This window comes from Venturia canescens, chromosome 3 (genome assembly GCF_019457755.1).
Source record: "Venturia canescens isolate UGA chromosome 3, ASM1945775v1, whole genome shotgun sequence".
Taxonomy (NCBI): Eukaryota; Metazoa; Arthropoda; class Insecta; order Hymenoptera; family Ichneumonidae; genus Venturia; species Venturia canescens.
The window spans coordinates 131,586-148,059 of NC_057423.1; the positions used below are offsets into that span (position 1 = coordinate 131,586).

General features: G+C 40.2%; 1 protein-coding gene across 1 annotated transcript in view; it reads right to left on the minus strand.

The window, feature by feature from the left end:
* The window catches only part of LOC122408266 (uncharacterized), a 45,571-nt gene that overhangs the window by 19,445 nt on the left and 9,652 nt on the right, over positions 1-16,474 (minus strand). Inside the window, exon 2 of the mRNA XM_043414955.1 lies at positions 1,919-2,333. Coding sequence (XP_043270890.1) covers positions 1,919-2,333 — 415 coding nt within the window. The remainder of the gene's footprint in view (positions 1-1,918; positions 2,334-16,474) is intronic.

Sequence of the window (16,474 nt, forward strand, 5' to 3'; positions counted from 1 at the left end):
AGAAATGATGACGACGCTTTGTGACTGTGAATCGGTCATCAATTCGAGACCTATCACCTACGTTTCGGACGACCCCACGGATTTGGTCCCGTTATCACCATCCATGTTCCTGCAAGAAGGCCGAGAAATTGGCGTGCCCGATTGTGATGATGTGGATCGTAGGAGCCTGGTGAAAAGAATGCGTTACAAACAAAAATTGCGCGACAATTTACGACGTCGTTTTCGAGCTGAGTATCTCGGTCAGCTGATGCAGCGAAACAAAAACAAAATAGATCAACGTGTGCCCAAGGTGGGAGACATCGTCATGGTTGGAAACGATATACATAAACGGCTGGAATGGCCGTTGGCGCGAGTTGTGGAAACTATTGAGGGAAACGATGGAGAAATTAGGGTAGTTCGTTTGAGAACGGCTTCGGGAGAAGTCACGAGACCGGTGCAACGAGTGTATCCTCTCGAACTAAACGATGGCGAGAGCTGTGAGATGAGGAAGAGACAGGTCAACATTCTCCCCAGAAAGGAGACTGTCAGAGAACCACATACAGAAGAAACAACTACTACGCGAAGGGGACGCGTCGTAGTACGACCCGAGCGTTACTCACATTGAAAAAAAAACAAGACTACACACGTACATTTTGAGATTTTGAATTTTATTTTTTTCTTTTCTTAATTTTGTTTTGATATTCCGGCTCAAGATTCATTGGAATAAATCTCGGGTGGGAGGATGTTCGGTTAAATACATTTTGAAACGGCGGGTATCTCCGATTGGCGAAGATGGGTGGCCAATCGGGAACGCGAAAGATAGAGGGCGACAATGTCGGGAAAAAAAAGGCGGGCGGCGTAGCGTTGGAATCGTCGTGGTTATGCTTTGTCGCTTCGAGTGAAGGAGAGTGTTCAATAAAGTAAACTTTTGAAATCGTACAACGTGATAGATTATTTGTAAAAACCTTGTCAAAACAACTTTATTCGCATTCCTCCGAAGACTGAATTTGCTGCGAAACATGCCTAAAATGGGCGCACACCTTGTGTGCAAGTGTTGATGAAGATGAAGTCCATTATAAGTGCGATTTTCGTCAATCAAAATAAAATAGACATTTATCAGTAATTCGCAAAATGATTCTCACCCTCTGCCTCAAATAGCTATCAATTTCTCAAAAAACATAGAATTCTCACTGATCCTGTACCCCGCCAGAAATCGGAATTGTGTGAATGGCCACTTTGCCCCAGAATTCAAAACTGCCCCAAAAAAGTGGATGGCCACTTTGCCCCATGTTCCCCTATATATACGCGCGCTCGCGGGTAGGCCGATTGCTCCCGTGACCACCAACGGCGAACGGCGACACCGCGGTTCATACGTAGTTGAATCATTGAAATTATGTAACTCGTGTCACACGAGATTATCGCGACCTACGACACTCTCTCGTGCAGCACACCTTTTTCCACCGAGCGTAACCTTATCCGGATATCGCCGGCCAAAACTTTTGTTTTTTTTTTTATTTTCCACACTGTCTCTTGATCGCTGCCCGGAACATTGATCCCGAATTGTCACGCAGGGAATGGGGGTGAAATAACGGGAGATCGGAGACGGAGAAAAAGTAAGCGGAGAAATGAAAATTAATGTAGCCGCTGCGAGATTCTGTAATTTCTATGAATTTTCAAATTTGTTATGCCCCGGTCGACTTGATACGTTGAAGTTTTTTTCGATACCCGATCGCGTCGCGCGCTATTATTACTTATTCCTTCTTCTTTTTCATGTACTTGATGAATTTTCACTCGTCTTCAGTCATGATTAACCACGAATTAAGGTAGAGGATCGCGATTCCAAGTATCATAAACGTTGAATATGGATAAGACCGAAGCGTTGGATTTATTCGATTCGTATTCTAATATGAGTCGATATTCATGTATGACGCGTACTTACCCTTGCCATTTTCAATATTATGTTGTTGAGCGTATCCTTTGAAATCCTTAATACCATCGCGGCTATTCGTTGATTGCCATGTGTGGATATTATGCGCTGATTTTTCGTGTAAACCGTTCGATCGAGAATCACTCCAGGACTCCTGAGAACGCAAATCTTTATGCTCGTTAATTACGGGTGGAGGTCGGACGCTGATGACGGGCTTTGGTAATGTTATCGTCTGCACCGTCGTTGGTATTGTCATCCTTGTAGTCGATAGTGGCGATGGGGGCGATGGGGGCGATGGGGGCACTGGCGTCGTCGTCGTCGTCGTCGTCACTGTTGGCATTGTACTCACTAACAATGTAAGTTTTTCATTTGGTCCAACCAATTTCCCATGATCGGTCTTAGTTCCATATTCCTCGTCCGCGTAATCCTGCATAGCACAAAAAAAAACATTCGGGGTATTAGTTTTGTCAACGGTCATGCTTCTTTGAAATGTTTGCGGGTAAATTATTTTGTGTGTGTGTGTGTGTGTGTGTGTGTGTGTGTGTGTGTGTGTGTGTGTGTGTGTGTGTGCGCGTGCGCGTGTGCGTGCGCGTGCGCGTGTGCGTGTGCGTGTGCGTGTGCGTGTGCGTGTGTGCGCGCGCGCGCGCGCGCGCGCGCGCGCGCGTGTGTGTGTGTGTGTGTGTGTGTGTGTGTGTGTGTGTGTGTGTGTGTGTGTGTGTGTGTGTGTGTGTGTGTATGTGTGTGTGTGTGTGTGTGTTATGGCACTGCAAAATTCAAATGCTTATAACTCGGAAACGGTTTGAGATACAGGGCTACCGTTTTGCAGATGTTAATCTATACAATCTCTTCATTCTCTGATAATTTTGTCAGAATTTGTAAATTAAATTAAATTACGAATCTGACGACGTTTTGAAATTTTCATAAAAAGGGTGTCGACGCTCTAACTTTCGAAAATTTTAAGATTTATTAATAATTTTTTTTTTATAAATAGACTATCATAATAGGAAGGTTGATATTGAATTTGGGGAATATCAGTTGAGCGGTTAAAATTTTATGACATTTTGAATTTTAAGAAAATATGAGTTTTTCAAAAAATCGTCTAACCGCTTAAATTTTTGGAAATTTTGTAAGATATTGTGTATAAGTCTATACTTCCTCTATACTTTCCAGCAAAGTTGTCTGAATTATTTAATTTCAATGTAAATAGAAAAACGATGAAAATTGAAAGTTGCAAACTGTTTTTTCTGATGGCTCGTCATTTAGTTTTTTTTTTTTATGAATTTAAACAAAGAGATAAATTAAAGTTCGTAAAAGAAGGTAGAGAAAACACATTATTTCCTTCTATACAAAAAAAATGCTGCAAATTAAAATTTGCAAATTGCTTCCTCAAGATGGTCAAGATGCACGATACTCGAAGCTTCCTCCATGAGAAAGCCAAAATGAAAATATAGCACCTCATAGAGTAAGCTTTGAGCATCGTGCATCTTGACCATCTTGAGGAAGCAATTTGCAAATTTTAATTTGCAGCATTTTTTGTTTTAACATTTGGACGAAAAACGAAGATTGGCTGGTAGAGCATCCAGCCTTGCTGACGAAAATGGTGGTACTCTTAACTTCTGAGTGGAATAACTTAAAAATTAATTACTTATCCGACAATACCTGGATTTTTCACAGAGGATGATTTCGCACATCAATACCTATAATTGTGCAAGAAAAAGATCCAACTTAACAAATGGCGACGATAACATTTTTTGGAAAATCGTCATTTTTTAAATGTTTTTTCCAATTTTCTCCGGTAATTATTAATTGATCGGGTCTCTCCGCAGGGCTAATTTTTTTTGCATTTTTATATTCCCTACATCTCGTCCGTTGGTGTTCGTTTTTTTCACAAGCAAAAAATTTAAAAAAAGTGCGTTTTTTTCATTTATTTGTTAATAATATAATGAACGAGGAATTTTGTGTCCAATGCTATAAGCATAACATCAGAGAGGACTTTTCCGCGTGCGATGGCATTCACCGTTACCTGTTACTATTGTTGTAAAAATTTGATGATTTTTTAGGTTCGTTTGCTGGGCTACGTAGGTGCTTTGCGAGCAGACTCCGGTTGCATTCCTGCATCCCCGGGGCAAGTGCCGAATACACGTCGATCAAGAACAAGATCGATCCGCAATAAATTGAGTATATACCGTCATGACGGGTTATACCGGTGCATATGGATCGTTCGGATCGGAAAATTTGCTTCGGACGGACATGAGCAGACTGCATGCTCATTGATTGATCCGCGGAGCTCATCTATGATTCGCAATGATCGTCAAGGATTTCGAAATTAGCGAATGCAACATATCTATGCGAGCGCCCGGAGTTGATAAAAAATAAAGATAAATGAATGCGGCCCCGTTGAATATATGAATAGTGGTGCCCTGTGTGATTATTTTGCGCGTTATGTAGTCGCGCCACGTTGAATATATTGTATGCGTCGGATGTCAAGACTTTTGCGACGAGATGTAGAATTGAGAGAGTTTATATGCAGAATAGTCGGATCGAAGAGGGCACAGACCTACTTAATCTCTATTTGTGCGACAACGACGACGACGACATCTGCGAATATAGCTCTTTGATACTCCGCCGACGAGTATAATAGAAACAATTCTGGTCCGCTCATACGCGCGCAAAAAAAAACGTTTATCTTTGTATGCGTGCGTATCTGCTTTCAAGTGCGCATGGGATATCGATCGAAGCATCCTCAAAAGCAGTGAGGACGGTTCGGATCGTATATTCGCTCTGTGCACGTGGGCGGAGCAAAAAATCTAATACTACTGCACTAATAGTATTAGTGTATTCATGCATACTGCCAGCGCCACCATAAAGGGGACTCCGGCGTTTTTGGGGGAATACGTATACACAACACACGCTCACTTCAAAGTAGTATGTGTATGCGCACGGAGCGAAAAGACGCGTTGAACGGCCATATGCGTAGCTTCCGTTTCAATCGTTCTTGAGATATAAAAAGTTTTAACGCTTACATTTGGTCGGCCCCCTCGTCGTTTTGATCCCACTCGGAGCTATTGATTTAATATCCTTTTAGCTCCCCTTTAGATATATCGTTTCATTCGCGGTTGAGAAACGCGGTAGAGTGCGGGCTCGGTAACCGCGCGAACAAGAAGCGGGGCCAACAACTTTTCGAGCGATCTGGTATAAGATCTTTGTACCCTCCGTTTGTCATGTCCCGCGTTTGGTTATCATTAAACACGAGACTTGATGCTTCCTCTCAACGTTATTATATTTCTCTTATTAAAACTATACTAGAATCCTCTTGATTCTGTCACTACGCAATGCCCGTGCCATCGCGAATCGAAGAAAGCCACTTGGAATCCGCCGATTCGGCATCGCCTGATCGCAACCTCCAAGGTGGCTCGTGGATACCCTTGGTAACGACTAAAGTTGTCACTTAAAGACTAAAGTGCTGAGATGCACTTAAAACCCCGTCACGACGATCGCTTTCGAGCTCTCGTCGTCGTGGCGAGGATTTTTGTACCTCAGTTCCGTTTGATTCTTAACCGACACTCGGTCGTCCCTCGGGATAACTCCGTAAGTTAGCAGCTCGCGACGGTATATTACATCCTGAAAAATTGGTGAAACCGCATAGAGATCTCGTAAGTTTAACTTTCGTTAACAAACGCAATTAAACGGCACCGAACACCGCTTTATGAACGTTCTGTTATCGAGTCTCGCGACTCACTTTTTGTTATATTCTTCTACAACCAATTGTGTGTGTGTGTGTGTGTGTGTGTGTGTGTGTGTGTGTGTGTGTGTGTGCGCGTGCGCGCGTGTGCGTGTGCGTGTGCGTGTGCGTGTGCGTGTGCGTGTGTGTGTGTGTGTGTGTGTGTGTGTGTGTGTGTGTGTGTGTGTGTGTGTGTGTGTGTGTGTGTGTGTGTGTGTGTGTGTGTGTGTGTGTGTGTGTGTGTGTGTGTGTGTGTGTGTGTGTGCGCGTGTGCGTGTGTGTGTGTGCGTGTGTGTGTGCGTGTGTGCGTGCGTGCGTGCGTGTGCGCGCGCGCGCGCGCGCGCGCGCGTGTGTGTGTGTGTGTGTGTGTGGACCGCGCGTCGATTAAAGGTGCGGTTATTGCGTGCGGAGCGGAACGGGAGGATTACTCCCGTTCCGCTGTTGTTTTCATCTTCAAAATTGTACCTCGATTCATTCAAATTGTAAACCTTTCTGTATCTTTTCTTTCCGCATATATTTCTGTTCCCGTCGAACCCTCTATTTTTCATATCTTATCAATAAATCTAATTTCTTCTTATTTGTTACTTGAGCGACCCAATTACCTGCTTCAGGACCGGTACGAGATCATAGGCATTCCTCAATCATCTCTTCCATTATTTCGATCATTAATTATTTCACTTATTACAAGATTTCTGTTATTCCCTTAATTATTCAGTTATCTCAATTTCATTCAGATCAAACTAAATATCCATTAAAATATTTTACATTTGAAAAATGCTACACTTTGTGTAGGTTGGTGGTAGCGAAATTAAATAAATAGGGTAATATGGGGCAAAATGGACTTTCCCGAAACTAAAATTTCCTAAAATGCATAAAATTTTTTTTTCGGTTCTAAATCATGCCCTGACCATAAATCATGGTAAATTGTTGAATTCCACAGTGACATCCCCAAAAAATTCAAGTTTCAGAGCGAAATAGATTCCAAACTACTTTCTCACTATTTATTCCCTTTTTTGACTTATTTTTAAAAACCACAATAGTAATCAAAGTATGAATAAGGAAAAAAGGTTTTTATTCATTTTTTACAAAAATCGCACTCATAGCTGACATCTTCGTCTTCAACACTTGTACACAAGGTGTGTGCCCATTTTTTGCATGTTACACACCAGTAAATCCAATCTTCAGAGGACAACGAATATGGGAATGTGGGGCAAAGTGGACACCCGGGGCAAAGTGGGCACTTGAAAAATTGTACATTTTGGGGCAAAGTGGGCACTTCCAAAAGTGAAGAAAAAAATAATTTTCACCATTTTTTTTTTCAACTCAGATTCTGGTTTCATAACCACTTCTACAAGTTTTTATGTGTTATTGCTCAATTAATTTGGGATAATCAACGAAAAACTTAGAAAATGTTAAATATAAAAATTGAAAATTTACCTTTTTTGTAAAATTTATAATTTTACGAAATGGTTATTTTATTTGTATTAATTACAAAAATCGCATCGGTAACTGACGTCATCATCATCGACACCTGCACATGGCGAAAATTAGCGGGCTTCTTCGGTTTTCTCGATTTTGTTGATTTTTTTTATTGTAAAAGAAAATTTCGCGTGCCACCAGTGAGTTAATTTTTTTTTTTTCATTAATTTTTGTACGAGATAATCAAGAAAGAAATGGGATAAAGATAGTTTTCTGTGAAAGAAAGATGTTTAGAGTTGAGAGCTAAGTTTCTGATAAGGGACGGAAAAATGTGTCTAATGGCAAAAAATTTGGAATTTTTAATCGAAAGTGAGATTGGATCGGGGCTGCGTTCTTCTCCTTGCAGTGTTTGGTTTCTCATTTTCTTTCAATATTTTCCAGGTGACGTGATGCAGTGATTTCGTAACATTTTGAACAGTGCGGATGATGTTTATTCTTAAAACTAATTTTCAAATCAACTACGCACATGAAAAGGTACAATTCATATTTTGAGACGGGTGATTACTATGTGAGTTGCGTTTTGCCAAATGGAGGTAAGCGCGAACATTCACAATTTTAATAACTTCCTCTTTCCAAAATTTCATTATAAAAAAAAGGGGCAAAGTGGGCATAAAAATTTTTCCTCGCAACGAAGTGCCCACTTTGCCCCACATTCCCTTATAACCCTTTGCAAAAAATGCAAGAAACGTCTTCAAAAGACGAGGACTTGGCTGTCTTGGGTCTTGGGTTCCGTTGTGCCCCGGAAAATTTTTTTGAAGATATTCCGGAAACTAGGGCCATGAATCAATGGTGGGACTCCGACATAATACGAATACGAAATATACCCCAGCACGGTGGACCCAAAGTTGATTTTTTGCATTCCTCAAGAACATGACAGAAATGGGATATAAGATTTGACTCATTTCTTTTCATTTACATCCAAAGAACGGAGCCTGAGTGGTCCCATTTCTTTTCCCATATTACCGAGTTGACATTCTATTCGGGAACAGTCGCTTAGAACGACTGTATTTCGAAAAATATCGGTTTTTCGATTTTTATGCCTCTAAGGGGCCGTGTCCGTTTTCCCCGGAAATTTTTTTTTTACGAAATTCGGAAAACAAGGACTGGGCATCAATTTTGGGACTCAAAAATAGTTGAAAGAACATATGCTCATCAATGAAACTTGCTTAAATCCTTAAGTGTCCATTTTGCCCCACATTATCCTATACTTTACCCACGTTCATCCCTTCTGGACGTAACACTTTGTCGATCGATTAAAATTATTTAAAGAAAAACCTACATGATATCGTGGATGCGCGAGAGAAGGAGGAGGAGGAGGAGGAGTAAAAATATATACCCCTGATAAGAATAAATAGAACAAGATGAGGGAGAAGAAGAGAAGAGGACGATGGACGATGGAGGAGAAGAAGAAGAAGACGACGACGACGACGACGACGATCATACAGAGGATGGAGAAAAAGAAAAAAGAAAAAATTTTACGATCTTGTAACTGGTTGCTCTCGAGCTCATTGGGAGGGAATCGAAATATAACAAGAGTGTTTGGCACGCGGAGATTCGGTGGTGGTATTGGTCCGAGCGGAAAACAGATCTTGTCTGTTAGTATACTATTATATGCGTGAAAAAAAAACGCGTTTGAGAGGTCGCAGTGGTCGCACGCACGCACGCACGCACGGATTAACGGATCACTGGCAAAAGACCGTGCAACATTTGAGAATACTATTCTTGTATAATAATGCGCGATAATGCGTGCGTAAACAGAGGTCGAAAAATTTATCTTCGCGCACCTGTGTATGCCGCCATTTGCGGCGCTAAAATGTTTGGTCTGGCAATACTTCAGAGACCTTATCATTAACGATCGAACGCGATTGATATAGTCGCCAATTTGTCCAGCATCGAGGGTTCAAGACGTGCGATTATCCCTGCCCATTAATACATATGTTGCACGTATTTTAGGCTTTCTATACTCGCATAAATTTTGCTGTGAATTCATGCAACAAATCGTGTCTCGTATTTAAACCGCATTAAGGGTTTATAAAAAAAGAAGGAGGAGCCTGGTATTACGGTCCGCGTATACCGCGTGTACGAGATCCGTGGGAATGGAGTTGCAGTCGCCGCCTCGTCGGGTTACGCGTATCTCGCCGCATCAATATTCGCGTCTACGTCAATTACCACGATGGTCGTAGTCCAGGCTTGTGTCCTAAATTACCAATTGTTGCCCCGCGCTTCGAGGTGAATTATTAAAAAATGTTTCATTCATCTTTCGCACTGCTGCCGCGATTGTTATCGCGGTGCTACAAAGTTTTTCCGCGGCGGGATATATAATAGTAGGTATTTGCGGAAAGTTTCTGCTTTCATATTATCCCAGCAGTGCGAACCTCTCCTCGATATTTGGTTTAGGGAAAAATATGGGATCGTTGATGGCGGGGGAGGCTGACTAGATAGAATTTAATTGATACGAAGAGTAGTATCATTTCGTGGTCTCTACATACCTCTATACATATTAGGAATATCGATCATCACTCAATTATTCCTTTTGGCCATACGCATTCAAAGATTATTCGGGTTCCACGCACTGTTCGTTATTGATGCGAGCTAGGATCGTTAATGGAGAATAAAAATCATAATCCAATAAACGAAATTGTGAATTCGGGCCGTTTTCTATATGACCGAATGTTCATATGATGATCTTTCGATCTTTAAATACACTAAAATAATTTGCGCACCTTTTTAATCATAAAAATAATTAATATAAATGATAAGTGATATATAAGTAGGGGAACATAGGGCAAAGTGGCTACACGGGGCAAAGTGGGAACCCACTTTTTTGGGGCATTTTTGAAGTCTGGGGCAAAGTGACCACTCACGGATTTTTGATTTCTGTGGCACAGGATCAGTGAGAATTCTATGTTTTCTGAGAAATTTATAGCTATTTGAGGCAGAGGGTGAGAATCATTTTGCGAATTACTGATAAATGTCTATTTTATTTTTATTGACAAAAATCACACTTATAACGGACTTCATCTTCATAAACACCTGCACACAAGATGTGCGCCCATTTTAGGCATGTTTCGCAGCGAATCCAGTCTTCGGAGGAATGCGAATAAAGTTGATCGCAGAAAATACAAGCAACGTCCGCCGCAGACAAGAATTTTTCTTTTTTCTTACTCACTAGATTTGGGCGATACGACGGACTCGTGATAATGGCGGTTTTCCCACGATTTGCCCCCGATAAAAACGGGGTTTCGCCATGGGTAATGGCAAAATTTATCGAAGTATTCCGACTAATTTTTTTTCATCCCATCGAAGGAGGGTCCCTACTATGCCTCGTTTTTCTTTTCGGTTTTTATCGCAGCCTTCAATGTTCTATGCGGGAACAGTCAATTACAACGTCTGTTTAACGAGAAGTGACAATTATCGATCTTCACCGCATTTGAGGGGGTGGCCCAATTTGTCCCAAAATTTTTTTTTTTCAAAATTCGAGAAATAAGGAGGTGGAATCATTTTTGGGACATAAAAATAAGTAAATATAACCATGTGCTAACCGACAAAACTCGTTAAATTCCTTAAATGAGCCACTTTGCCCCATACTTCTCTATTATAAGAATAGTAGAATGGATGAGTAAAGAGGAATAAAAGAAATGCGGTAACTGAAATAGTTCGCGGTAAGAAAAGGTGAGCTGGTTGGGTGCAGTGAGCACGAGCTTCGGCGTACGGCGTCGTATAGCTTCAAATAAGGGATGACATCATGTTTTACTTATGTCGCGCAGAATACTATTATATTTCGCTCGTACAAAAGGCACACCTTAGAAAGTCTTCGGAAATGAATGAGCGCGAGCAATACGTATATATTGCAATAGGATATTGAAGCAAAAGAAAAGAGGAATTGAACGCGGTTGGTATTGTAGAGTTGACGATTTAAAAATACGCGACGTGGAACATATCGCGTTACAAGGTCATTAATGGCCCTTCGCTATTAAAATGAGTAAATCGTTGACCGTTTTCGTTCGACAAATCAGCACTTTCCGGTTATCTATCGCTATACTATGTACTTTCCGTTTACTTTTGACGATTGCGAAATAAAATGAGATGGGGTGGAGAGATTTGATTTGAAGGGCAATTTGAAATACATCACAAGAAGGATAATGTAAGCTTAATTTTAATACATATATGATTAAATTAGAGTAGGGGAGGGTGGGGCACGACGGCCCCCTTAAGCCAGTAATTTTTTTCTGTTGCTTTTGACCTCTAGGTCATCCGAATTTAGTTCTATCTTAAACAAAATCATCAAGGTTTCATCAAAACTCTAAAAAAATTTTTTTTTCTTTTCTGGGGCACGACGGCCCCCTCCAAAAAAAAGTGAAAAAAAAATATTTTTTTTTCTTGTTGAAAAAAATTATTTTAACCTCAAATATACTATTTCCGTACTTTTATTGTGCTATGGACTTCAAATTTGTTCGAAAAAAAATTCATTTAGCTGGTATAACCTATTTCTTTTAATACTTGGCGTTGAGCCGCTACCGCGTCTCTTGATTTCTCTTTCTCTTTATTACACTGATTTTGTTTATACCAGTAAGTTTACTTTAAATGATTTTTTATTTGTAGTTGAAATAATACAGTTTAGCTAAATTTAAATGTGAAATCATCACCAAATAATGAAACTTTACCGACAATAGTTACATTAATAGTTTTGAACGCTACTAATAGTTTTATACGCTGGTGTCAATATGAAACCGTTCAAAGAAAATCATTGATTCTGGGGTTATAAGAAAATCAATGTACTTATCAAGCAAAGACATAACGTCAGATTGAAAAGAAGAATATCTTCAAATTCGTAGAAAGCTACCCAAAAAAAAAACAAAATTTACTTCCTTCTATATTGCATACCCTCGTGCCCTTATTCTTGAATGACAGAATTAAAGTCATAACTATAATTACAAACGAACGAAGAAAGCGAACAAATTTTATCCATTCCTGCATTAAAAAATGAACAAGGCTCAACACTAGTAAGTGCCATCACTATGCACAATTTATAGAAAAAAATCATAATAATCACACAACATGATCCATAAAATGATACTTCATGTCCACTACATTTATATCACGTTAAGCTTACTTTAATATTTTTAAAAAAGTAAAAAAATAATTCTACCCATTGATTTGAAAAAAAAAATTGTTTTCCATGTAACTTCACAGATTCTTCAAAAGTGGTAATAAAGGACTCACTAATGATGAGAAACGAAATTTGATCATGAAGCAAGTGGTCGGAAATTTTTAAAAAACGTATCCAAATGTTGGCAGAGGGACTTTGTTTGAAGCGCTTCATCGATGAATTCTCACACAATTTCAGATTTTGATGAGTTATTGGTAAGTGTACACTATTGATTACGGCTCAAACTTTGTCTAAATGCTTCAAAGTGACATTTAAAAGTGCTTCGATTGACCGTGATCAAAGTACTAAAAAAATTCAAAATATGGTTATCTTTGTAACGGTAAAAATCACGGAAATAATCTTCGGAAAAATCTGAAAAAATTCCGTTTCGTACCCTTTAATATGAACAATAAGTGTGCCAAATTTCAGACTTCTATCATCATTATTATGGGAGGCAGATAATAATTAAGTAACAAGTTTGATAAATACCCGTGTTTTGCATTTAAAACTTCAACTCTTCGGTGGCACCTGTTTAAATTCTCCTAGCGCATTCAAATTTGGTGTACATTTTTTTTTTGATGTTGATGCTGTTTCCGCGAAGGAATTTGCAAAAAAAAAGTGACCTGAATTGCGGCCACCCTAATAAGCATGGGGATTCAGTTTTTGGACAAAACAGTAGACGAAAGACCATATGTAAACCCATACATGTAGCTTAATCGCTTAGGGTGCCCACTTTGCCCCACGTTCCCTTATAGCCCGTCGATTTCTCTGATTCGAGTAGCTGAAAACAAAGGTGTGGGGGCAACGACGATGCTGCTTTGAGTAAAAATAATTATGATTAATTAAAATCAGGGGAAAAAAATCAAGTATGATAATCGTCGAGGACCTCGAATCTAATCGCGCATTTGAATCAATGTTATACAATAATCATCTGAACGCATCGCTTCAGCAGCCTGCCTCCGGGATAGGCATTCGCATTTTGGTGAGCCTTTCTGACATGAGGCGCATCGTTCTTTTGGAGCATGAGACGCACTTTGACAGAATATTGTGCGTGCGCGCCCGTACGTCTGCGCACGTGACCAAGAGAGAAGAATCCCGAGTCCCCAGACGCTGATTCACGCAAGACATAAATCATCGAGCGCGCCTACACCGCGGACAAAGGTCAATGAACCGTCTTCGCTGTTGAATCTCCCGCACTTCGGTTTTTTACATTTTAATCCCATTTCCATGTTGCTTCACTCTCCAATGTCAATCATAACGCATAAGTGACCCTGCACTGCGTTGTTCTCGCGCCGCGAGTTTTTCGTATTTGGAATTAAATGAATAACGCATAACCGAGTCGTCGCGCGTCGTCATCGATTACTCGAAATTTGATAATAATTATTTCCTTATTCGCGCGCGCACCACTGCTCGAGGCAGAGCAAACACTCTCTCTCTCTCTCTCTCTCTATTGCTCCGTCCGATATCCTTGGTATAGTTTGCGTCGCCGCCAAAATAGCATCTCGAGCAAATAGCGACGAACGACAATTTTGTACTATCTTTTGTACTGTTTCAAGAATCGCACGGGTCATTGCACCGAAACTCCCGCGCGCTCGTACTCAATTACACAAGTGAATTATTTTTTCTCAATCCAAAGTTCCCGCGGTACATGCATCATTATTAGTTCCATAGCAACTGCTTTATAGGATTGGGTTTATCGAGGTTATTTGAATCGTAACGGTCACGCAAAGGTGTTTATAGGGCCGATGGTTGGATCGCGCTGTTTTGCTGCTGATGCTGCTGGGTCAACTTTATTTCTACCCATCATCATTTTTTTTCGTTGTCGGTAAAGTCGGGAGTACTCGCTCTCTCGTTAATTTCAAACCAGCGATTTCTGATGCAAGTTTTTTTTACGATCAATTTATACGAGGTTCCATGCGACAAACAACGACTCGTTTGACTCTACCCACGACTGCCGCTGTTGTCGTCGCCGTGGTCGCCGGTACCAGTTTTGCATTATTTTATGGTAATCGCACATATATCCGGGTTGAATCGCGGGGCATGCTCGAATGTAAACATTACAAATGCGCAAATAAGATATTTCGGAAAGTTGCTGGTAAAGTATCTATATCGTTAATTAATTCGTCGCTCGTTGCCCGCCTATTCCGACTGACCGCCTGCTCTCGACTCGATGTGCTACATCATTTTCCGTATATTACGGCGGTTCCCGCGGTTCTGCTGGAGAAACGAGAGTGCCACCTTACCGAGTGCTTACCAAACTCTGTTTTATGAATCGATGTATTTTACCGTGCACCGTTGTTTTGTAAATGTGTTTGGCTTTGATATACGAAGAAAGGCATGCCATTATAAGGTGTATTTTTATAGAAAACTCGATGAGAACGTTCATGAATATGAAAAATATTAAATATAGTATATCATATTATATTATGTTATCACGGTGAATCGTACGTTAAAATCGAATGACGTTAAAGTTTTGCTAAATATATCCCGCGCGTCGTTACTCGTTCCGTCGCCGTGGTTGCACGAGATTTTTTTCTTGCGATGACTCGATGAAAAAAAAAGAAAAAAAATTCATCGCGGTAGATAAATATCGAGATTTATGGTATAATAGTGACGAGCAATATCTTTCATGAATATAGGTATAATAAGCAAATGGAAGAAAAGTTTTCCGCACTCAATATCGCGCGATTGACGATTTGAATTGAGTATGTACCAGGGAGTTTGATGGAAGAAAAATAATAACATAGGATATAAGAAAGTTTGAATAATGTATAAACAAGTCTGTTTGATCCCGGAGGGCCTTCAGCTTCGGGCAACGATCCTCCACTCACGGTACTCGCGCGCAATCTTGAGAATAGTAGCGTATAATATCACACCGAGATTAATGCTGTTAATAAGCGCAGACAATTTTAGTGGTATTGGTATCCCTGCTCCGAAGATGGATATTTATGGCCCTTGTAACTTGTAATGAAACGTGGGCGTTGACCGCTTCGCACGCGGGTTATTATTGAGAAATACACCGAGGAGTTAAGCCGTAGCTCGAATCGCTCGGCGGGGTACCTATATATTATTCAATAATATACAATGCGCATGTCTGCATGATCCGAATAATTTTATCGCCGTTTCGAATACCGCGCGTGCATGCGCATTTACGCTCTACTATTTTTATTATTTATTTGACCCGTCGAAAGTCGCTTTTTTCGACTCATCCGACTGACAATGAGTTTCCCTCCGCGTGTCAAATAATTTATGTGCTCCCGCGCACAAATATCGTTTAGTCATATTTGAATAAAACCTGCAAATAAAAAAATATCGAACATTATCCCGCGATTTATTATATCGTCTTTCTTTTTTTTTTTATCTCTTGTTCCACTAATCATTCAACTATACGTTACCTACTATATCACAAATGCCAATGAATTTTTTCGAAATTTTTTCGAAAATTCACAGATGCCTGTGAGAACTGGCCTACGTATCCAGCAACCTCTACACTTCTCCACCTATATAGGGGAGACCGGGGCAAAACGGGATACTCGAAAAATGAGAGAAATTTTTTTGTCTTTTTTTTTCAGTGGATAAAGAATACAAATTTTTACAAAATAAACATTGGCGATCTTCGTTATTATTCATACCATTAATTTTAAACTGAATTACAGAGGGGTGCGTTCGAGGTACGTTAGAGCGCTGTAAGCGCCGAGATCGCTTTTAACGCTTACAGTGGTAAGTCGGAAGCACTCGGTTATGGGTGCGAAATGCACCCTAGGTGCATTCAATTAAAATCATAGTAAAAAAAAATTTCATGAGTCTTTGAGGGGTACCCCGTTTTGCCTCGGAATTTTTTTTTTTTTTTTGAAAATTGAACAGAATTTCAGTACATTTCTTAGTTTTTGGGAGTAAAAAATAAACAGAGCTTCTCAAACTTCTGAAAAGTTAAATATTTCCTTTGGTATCCCGTTTTGCCCTGGTCTCCCCTATACTTCCCTCTTTGCCTTATCCTGTACGCCCCGAAACCCGAAATGCTCCGTTCAAATGTATGCCTCGATCGTGGCTGTGACTCGCCGCAAAGCTGAATCTACAAAACAAAGATTTTTTTCTTCCAAATATCAAATTCCTCCGGCAGATGTGCATCTTTTTTTTTCAACGTTCCATTTCACATCAATTTAAATCCAAAGTTTCACACTTTTTTCAGGTGCGCGTGCGTGTGTTTTAAGTACATCGC